The 8,942-nt window shown below is 35.7% G+C and overlaps 1 protein-coding gene across 1 annotated transcript in view; it reads right to left on the reverse strand.

The window, feature by feature from the left end:
* The window catches only part of LOC123527901 (proteasome subunit beta type-6-like), a 30,506-nt gene extending 22,534 nt beyond the window's left edge, over positions 1-7,972 (reverse strand). The window contains exon 1 of the mRNA XM_045307629.2: positions 7,819-7,972. Coding sequence (XP_045163564.2) covers positions 7,819-7,920 — 102 coding nt within the window. The 5' untranslated portion in view covers positions 7,921-7,972. The remainder of the gene's footprint in view (positions 1-7,818) is intronic.
* Positions 7,973-8,942: the final 970 nt, after the last annotated feature.

The following is an 8,942-nucleotide window of genomic DNA, read 5'->3' on the forward strand; positions in this document are numbered from 1 at the left end:
GTGGCAAAGACGATGGGATACATCAGGAAAGGGAAAGCCATTGTATGACTTGAAGCCAAAAGTAAAACTGAAGCAAATGGATTACACACAAGTACAAATCAAAGAATTCTTATACAATTACAGAATCGCCACTGCAATTTAAAAGAGCATAGACACAATTTAAGGTTGGACTGGACAGTAACCCTCATTGTGAATGTGGTAACCCAGAATCAGTACAGCATTACCTTCTGGAATGCCCAATTATTGAGAATCACAGAGAGATAATGAAAACAAATTTGCATCTCAGAACTGGTATACGTTATCTTGATCTCAGATTGTTACTTAGTTCAGGAGAGAACGACCCATGGAAAGACATAAGACCCGTTATATTAGACGAACTTACCCAATATATTGATAGGTCAAAGAGGTTTGTTAAATCAGTTCTGGCCGATAACACAACCGGACTCCATATAAACGCTTGAATGTAAAAGTTTAATTTCAAAACACTACCTGAGAGACATTTACATTGTAAGACATATTTACCGGAGATCGAGACGACAATGATGTCATCATGAGTTACTGCGGCCGGAAGGCTTCGAAATCAAGATCAAGAGTGATCATGACGTCATGAGAGGGAAGTTGTTTACTTTTAAATCTCTTCGTTATTTTTGGAAAAAAATACTGTTTTAAGACTTAGAAAAGAATTCTATTTGAATGAAATTAAGTTGTTTTCATAGAATTTATCATTCATATTGTTTTCAAACCAAAAACTGCTTTCTAATCTTGATAAAAAGCAAAAATAAGCTTTGACAGTTCGGCGCGGAACTGGGAGGAGCGACATTACCTGTCAGTCATCGGTATAACCCTAAAAAACAAGAGAGCTGGAAAGGATTTTTGTAGTTTTCGTGTATCGGCAAGAGAAATTTGAGAAAGGAAGCTGCAATTTTGTCCATTTTGTGACAAACCAGGGAAGAAGAAGACGACAAAATTTGGTTCACTGATATTATTTTATCTCGTGGAAGTTAAATAGTAACGGGTTAATTTTGTTGGAGTTGAAAAGGAAGTAATCCATCTAGACTTTAAGTATAACGGTGTTCATTTAAATCGGAACCATGTGAAATCAAAATGAGAAGAGGTAAAACAAAAAAGGTTACAAAAGAAAAGCAAGACAGTGGTAAGTCTAATTTGTTTTCTCCAGTGTTAGATAAAACTCCAGTACAGTCGGGTAAAAAAGTGTCAGCTAAAAGTAAAAGTAAAGCACCTACAGCAGTAGATTCTATTCTTGAAAGTGAAAGCCTGTGTTGTGCCTGCAAAAATATCAAGCCCCCAGATAGTCTTCAACATTTAGAAGAAAAGCCCTGGATTCAGTGCGATTTCTGCAAAGGGTGGTGGCATTTAGAGTGTGCTTTTCTAGATCAAAATAGTGCCAAGAAAATAGTTAGACATAAGATTATATTCCCTTGCTCTTTGTGCGTGTTGGAAAATTCGCCGTGGATATTGACAGATTTGAAAAAACAGTGTTCAATCGCTGAAGCAAATGTTGCATGCAAGGAAGTAAGTATTGATAAGGAAGTAAAACCTATAAAATTTGAATTGATCAGTTCTTCCACACAGACAGAAAACGCGCAGAAGGACGAAGCTAGATTTACTAACAACTCATCAACTTGTCAAAGTAGTATAAACACGGAGGAATCAACCCCACGTAGAAAATCCCCTAAAAAGAAATCAAGGAAAATATCACAGGTACAAGTGATTGCTGAGAAATTAAAAACAAAGAAGTCTAGCCCTAAACCAGATTTCATTATTATAGAACATGTTGATCGAACAGAGAAACCCAAACAAGATAGGTTAGAAGATACATTACCTTCTCATAAACAAGAAGAATTTAACCAAGACAACAAAAAGAAAGAATTTTGCGAGCACACATATTTAAAAGGGCAAACTGCTGAAAACATCAAAGACAATATTATCATCATTGATGGGATTGATAGCCCTAATAACTTTCAAGACAGCAGAGCAATAATAAAAGAAGTGAAGAAAAACAAAAACGTTAATGTAAAATACGCATACCCTTTATCAAGAGGTGGTTTAGTTGTTCACACAGAAAATAAGGAAGAGGCTGAAGAGCTAAAAAAAGACTGGCCAGAAGAGGCTTTTGGAGGATCTGGTAAGACAATTAAAGTACATGATAGGGAATTGCAACCTAAGTGTGTACTAAAAAACGTTTCACCATACATCACAGAGGAACAGCTTAATAAAGACATACAAGCACAGACAGGTGTAAGTGTTCACTGTAGACGTCTTAGATATAGGGACACAAATAAACCTCTTCCAGTGGTGATTATTACATGCAATACATTTCAAGAACTGCAGACATTGATGAAAACTGATATAATTGTTAAAGGCAAAAAGACTGTGACAGAAGCATACAGAAGAAAAACTAATATTCCTACCAGATGCTACAACTGCCAGACTTATGGTCATATTGCTTCTATGTGTAAAGAACAAAGCAGATGTGAAAAGTGTTCTGCTTCGCACAGCGGTAAATGTCAGAATACAGCTAAGTGCTACAATTGTGAAGGTCAACATTCAGCTGCGTTCAGCAAGTGCAGGGCTTTCCTAAGTTTAAAGGAAAGACTGCAGACCAGGTGTTAATCAGTTTTTTTTTTTTTTTTTTTTTTTATAGACAACAACAACCAAAATGAAGATAGCATATGCAAATGTTCGTTCCATTAACACATCTTTTGATTTATTAGAGGAAGCAATGAAAAATCAACATATTAAGATTTTAGCATTATCTGAGATTTGGCATCCTGAAAATAAAGTCAAAGAGGGTTTGCAAAAAAAATGGCATTGGATAGCAAGTGAAAGGTTAGAAAATAAAGGAGGTGGAGTTGGATTGCTGATGGACAAAGGGGTTAAAGTATATGAAAGAGCAGATCTTAGAAGGGATGATGTAGAAGCAGTTTGGTCCAATGTTTATACAAAAGACAGTAAGTTTGTAATAGGTTCTGTATACATTTCACCCGGTAATGAAACAATGTTGAAAGAACTATTTAAGGTTATAGATCAATTGATTACCAAAGAGCTTCCAGTCATTGTAGTCGGGGACTTCAATGCTAGACATCCATATTGGCATGATAAAGGATCTAATAAATTAGGAGAGACACTGTTTGAATTTTTAGGTGATAAGCCCCTAGTTGTACTAAACAATGCTCAACCAACAAGATATGATAAAATTATAGATTTAACAATTACAAGCTCATTCTTTGTAAATCAAATAAGCAATTGGAAGGTTAATCATGAAATCTATCTGAACACAGACCACAATCTGATCAGCTTTGAGATAGGAGGTAAGGAGCCTATTGAAGTATTAGAGAAATGGGACTTTGAAAGAACTAATTGGAGTGAGTGGGTGATTCTATGCAGAAATGAAATCAAAGCCTGGTTGGATCAAAGGACTGTAGACATTGACATTAATGAAGACTATGATAGCTTTGTGCAAGTAATCATGGACAGTGCAGAGAAAGTTATTCCCAAGAAAAAAATTTGTGTACATAGCAAGGGCTTTTGGACTCCAGAACTGTCAGAAGTTGTGAAAAAATATAAGCATGCAAAAAATCAGTTTACACGAAGACGAGATCAAGCAAATGAGGAAAAGCTAATGAATATTAAACAACTTTTTTACAATGAATTGAACAAGGCAAAGAAAAATCATATGAATGAGCTTGTGAAAAAACTAAACCCTAAGGTTCCAGGAGTCTTTTGGAAGGTAATAAACAATGTCAGAAAAAGTGAAAGTAAAATCACAGTTCAACCAATACTGAGAGAAGACCAGACACTAGCAGTGACAGATCAAGAAATTTTGTTGGAAATGATAAAAAAGTATGGAAAAGAAGAATTGGATGTTAAATCATTAAATCCAAGATGGTACCAGGATGTAGAAAATGATGTTAAAAAGATTGAAAAATTAGAATTAAAAAAAACTGTCATCAAAAAACTACATGGAAAACTGTGAAAGTGAGAACATTGACATTTCTACTGCAGAAGTTGAAATGGCTGTAAAGGAAACTGTAACAAACAGTGCCCCTAGTCCAGAGGAAAAAGTGTTTGGAATTATGCTACAAAGAGGAGGTGATGCTGTTATTGAGGGCTTAAAGTATATCTTTCAAAAATGTTGGTCAAGTGGAATTTTACCAAATGGTTTCAGGATGGATCCGAAAGTTATGGTCCCCAAGCCCGGTAAATCAGATTATAATTCTGCAAAATCATACAGACCTATTACACTGGAGAGTGTAATAGGTAAAGTTATGGAAAGAATAGTTAAAAATAGACTAACTTGGAAATTAGAAGTTGAAGGTGGAATTTCCAAACATCAGTATGCATACAGAAAAAACAAATCATGTACACAAGCAGTTCTTAGAGTGGTAAACTCGCTACAGACAGCCAACAATTCAGGTCTGACAACAATTTTGGTAGTAACTGACTATGAATCATGCTTTGAAAGAATCTGGAGGGCAGGATTACTAAGAAAAGCTGCAGCAAAAGGCATTAATGGAAGACTCTGGATGTACTTGAGAAGCTACCTGAATGATAGACATTATTACATCAAAGTAAACAATATGAAATCAGAAACAATGACATCTTCTGTTGGAATTCCTCAAGGATCTGTACTAAGCCCTACACTGTGTAACCTGTATACCAGTGATTCCATGGAAGCTGTTACAGGTAGGCATACAGAATATGCTGATGATGCAGGTCTCTGGAACAGTGACCATAGTGCTGAAACAGCAGTACTCAAAACTAACCTAGACTTAGAAAAAATAACAAGATGGTGTGATCAGTGGAATATGAGAATTGCTCCAGAAAAGACTGAAGTCCTTGTTTTTGGAAAGAATAGAGATAACCTTGATCAGACAAATACACACATTTTCCTGAAAAACAAAGAAATCACTGTTAGTAAAAGTAAAAAGGTTTTAGGGATAATCATTGATGATAACCTTAAATTTGAACAACATATCAAGGAGAAAACAGCTGCTGGTTTTGGCGCTTTAAAAAGTATAGACATGTTTGTAACGCAAAACTCTGGATGTACTCAGTCTACCTATATGAAACTATATAAATCCCTTGTCCAGCCAGTTTTTACCTATGGGGTGGCAGTGATTCCTACAGCTTCAAGTGACTACAATAAATGCTTCGGATCAATTCAGAGAAGTGCCATGGTAAAGGCGTCAGGTTGTCTGTCTAGTACAAGTACAGAGGCACTAGAGATCCTCACAAACTGTTTACCATTGGACCTGCAGATAAAATTGATACAGGCACAAGAGGTCATCAGAATTGCAGAAAAGAGAGAGACAGACCCTTTAAAGGAGGAATTTAACAATTGGCTATCTGACACTAATAGTTATAAAGGGAAACCAACTACCTTCCAACTGCTCATGACAATATTTAATGAACTGAGGGGCACTTTGAAGCTTGAAAATATAGAAAGAGAATTTGAATATAGCAGAGAACATTATGGTTTGTCAAGAAGGAGGGAACATGTGCATACAGATAATTTCAAAGTAGACAAAGATATGCAAGTAGAAAATATCAGAGAGATAATAGATTCTTGTGATGACAACACGGTTTTAGCATTTACAGATGGTTCAGCACTTGGCAACCCAGGTCCCACTGGAGCAGGCGCTGCAGTTTACTTGGAAGGCTACTCTTCTATACCCATCCTGCTCAACAGGGGAGTAAGCAAAAATAGTAACAACTACTCAGGGGAAATAGTGGGAATAGAGATAGCACTGGAATTTCTGGCTGATATAAATACAATCACTGGTAGAAAGATCCATATATTTACAGACTGCCAAGCTGCAATCCTGTCTGCTTTTTGCAAGGAAATCCCCACCAACAAATTTGAGGCCATCTCTAACATCAAGAAATATTTAGCTGCAATTGAAGAGAGACAAAATCATACAGAGGTTCACTGGATTCCTGGACACAAAAATTTGACTGGTAATGAGCTGGCTGACAAACAAGCAAAATTGGCTGCAACAGAAATGAGCATGGCAGAAACAGAAGAGACAGTGATGTTAGATGCTAGAGAAGCTGTGACTGCTATGAAAAGTAAGGCTGTTAAAAAATGGAACAACAAATACTTTTTATCAGATAAAACAGACACCATACAAGAAATTTTCAGCAGGGCAGGATCAAGGAACTGTACAGGAGAAGAAGACAGAAAAAACTTTTCAATAATAAACCAACTGCTGTGTGGTCACAGTAAATTAAGAAATCATTGGTCTAAAATTGATAAGAACTTATCCAAGTATTGTGAACAATGCCAAATTCCAGAAACAGTTGATCACTACATTTTCAAATGTTTAAGATTCTCTTCACAAAGAGATACACTTGAAAGGACAGTTGAGGACATACTATACAGGAATAGAATAGACTGCAGCACCATTTCCATGTCTACACTGGCAGGAGAAATAGAGGATGTGACAGTCACTGCAAAAGAAGAACTTGTCAAAGCTTTTGCAGCATTTATAGAATCATCAGGCAGATTTTATTAAATGACATTGAAACAACTTCCCTCTAATTTAATACAATATTTTCATATTAATAAAGAAGCAAAAGTGAAAAAGCACATTGTGTAAGCAACCTGTGATGACAACGATAATGCACATAGTGGTCAACGCTACAACAAAAGCGGAAACGATCTACACACACACACATTTAAAGTGAAGTTTCACTGTCTTTTGAGCGTTGAATATTTCTTTGTAAGTGAATATATATAAAAGATAAATCCCCATGCTAGGCGGTGCCTTAATTCATATTATTGCAACATCTTTCGAGAAATACATAACATATTAAAATTCAAGATGCAGAAAATTCGGGTAATCTACTTTCGGATGAGTAAGAATATTCAAGCCTAGGGGTGGGTATTGCCACGAAAATTGGTATTGCGATATATTGCAATATTGTATGTGGATATTGCAATATACTGGGATATATTGTACCAGTTATTTAATGAACAAAAACATGATGAATCATACTGTTTTTTTTCAAATTTATTCAATCAAAAATGAGTAAAATGACTAGTATCAACAACACGAGTGTTTGCTCCACCTTCTCAACAAATAAAAATACCAGTAAACAAAAAAATAAAAAGTTTTGACTAGATTATGGGGAGTACTGTCAATTTGTCATACACAAATACTATTAACTGTTGATGATTTTGCCTTTATTTTCAACAATCTCGAAGTCCGACATGTTGCTATCATGCTATGACGCCGATTACCGGATATTCAAAAGCGAAAGTAGACTGCGTCAAAATATTATTTAGTTTATTGTGCGGCACTACATTCGGTTTACGGATACAATCATATAACACAGGTTGCTCAATTCACCGATTATAAACGAGGAAAGTGGTATAGCTGTTGTATGAATACATTCTAGTTGATAGAAAGATTACTAATGAGTCACTGACAAATACGAAATTATATTTATCTAAATTTTCTTATTGGTTTTATTATGTGGAATTGGGTCCGTAAAATAGCTGTAAACCAGTCTGCTACCTGCACCGGAAATGAAAGGAGAAAAATGAAAACAAAGTTGAATCGTGCTGGCAAGAAAAGGATTTTTTTTTGTGTGAATCTTCTTAGTTTACGTTAGTGTTACTTAATTTTATAAAATAACCGGTATTCGAAAATCATATCGCAATATCGTATCGTCGGAAAAAACATCGCAATAACCGGTCTACCGCGGTATATCGCCCACCCCTATTCAAGCCGAAGCTAAGGTACTTTATAAACACCCGCCAAATCGTAATTTACTAAAAAGAATGATTACCCCTGTTGACAATTCAGACGTAAGCCAGTCAGGTCTTCCTGAAAAGCCAGTAGTCTCTGCGGAAACTGCCGGTAAATATTTGCTGGTCATGATGGACGCCATATTTGATAAGATGTTGTGATTGGTGTAAATTCTCTTCCGGAATATGTTCTGTCAAACAATACCTTTTCAAAACATCTTTAAAATATTTTTGAGGTGGATCCGTTGCCGTGTTTTAGTCAAACATGTCTCTGTCCAAGCCAAAGTCATTTCCCTAATGCCATAATGGTCCAGTTTCGTTAGCAGTAGTCTGTGTGGAACTCGATCGAAGGTCTTTGAGAAATCAAACATTACTATGCAAATCTGCCACTTCATACATATAATTAAGCTGGCTGAATTTAAGCTCATGTGTCAGTGTCAGAAGTTGGGTTTTGCACCCACGCCTTGCTCGGAATCCATGCTGATTTTCCATATTCTGTGTGTTAATTTACATTTTCAATCTGGATGAAAATAAAATATTAAATAGGATTTTACCTTAACATTAATATAAATGGTTCACAAACTGAACACTAGTCAGAACCAAACAACAACTTTTTAATCAGCGTAACAACATAGTATGCGTCAGGTCAAAACGTCTCCTGGTCAGTACAGGACATAGAATTTGGTCAAAACATCCATCTATATCTCACCACATACTATGTCTTTATATTTTTCATGATATTCTTTTTAATTAATTCATTTTTTAAATTCTGTTTATACTACATATTAACGACTGTTATAACCCAAGAACTATGACGCGCCAGGTATAAAATTAGTGAAAGATAGCAATCGCTGATTGGCTGAGTGTATATATCGGTGTGAACGTTACGCAGAGCTTCCTTTTATTTTAGAGCTTTTTTTTTTTGTTAAGTCAAGTCAATATATATTTATTGTCGGTAGATAAAATAACATTATAAACATTAACCATGTATAACTTTTGACCGACTGTTATGGAACAGTCTTCCAGAGTCAGTAGTAGCAGCCAGTACCATCGTGGACTTCAAGTCTGGGCTGCTATCATCATTACCAAAGTAAATCTCCAGAACTGGTTTTACTTTTAATTGTAAAAAGGACATTTTAAATTCACTTGCTGCCCTCGGCAACAC

The sequence above is a fragment of the Mercenaria mercenaria genome, chromosome 14 (genome assembly GCF_021730395.1).
Source record: "Mercenaria mercenaria strain notata chromosome 14, MADL_Memer_1, whole genome shotgun sequence".
Lineage (NCBI taxonomy): Eukaryota > Metazoa > Mollusca > Bivalvia > Venerida > Veneridae > Mercenaria > Mercenaria mercenaria.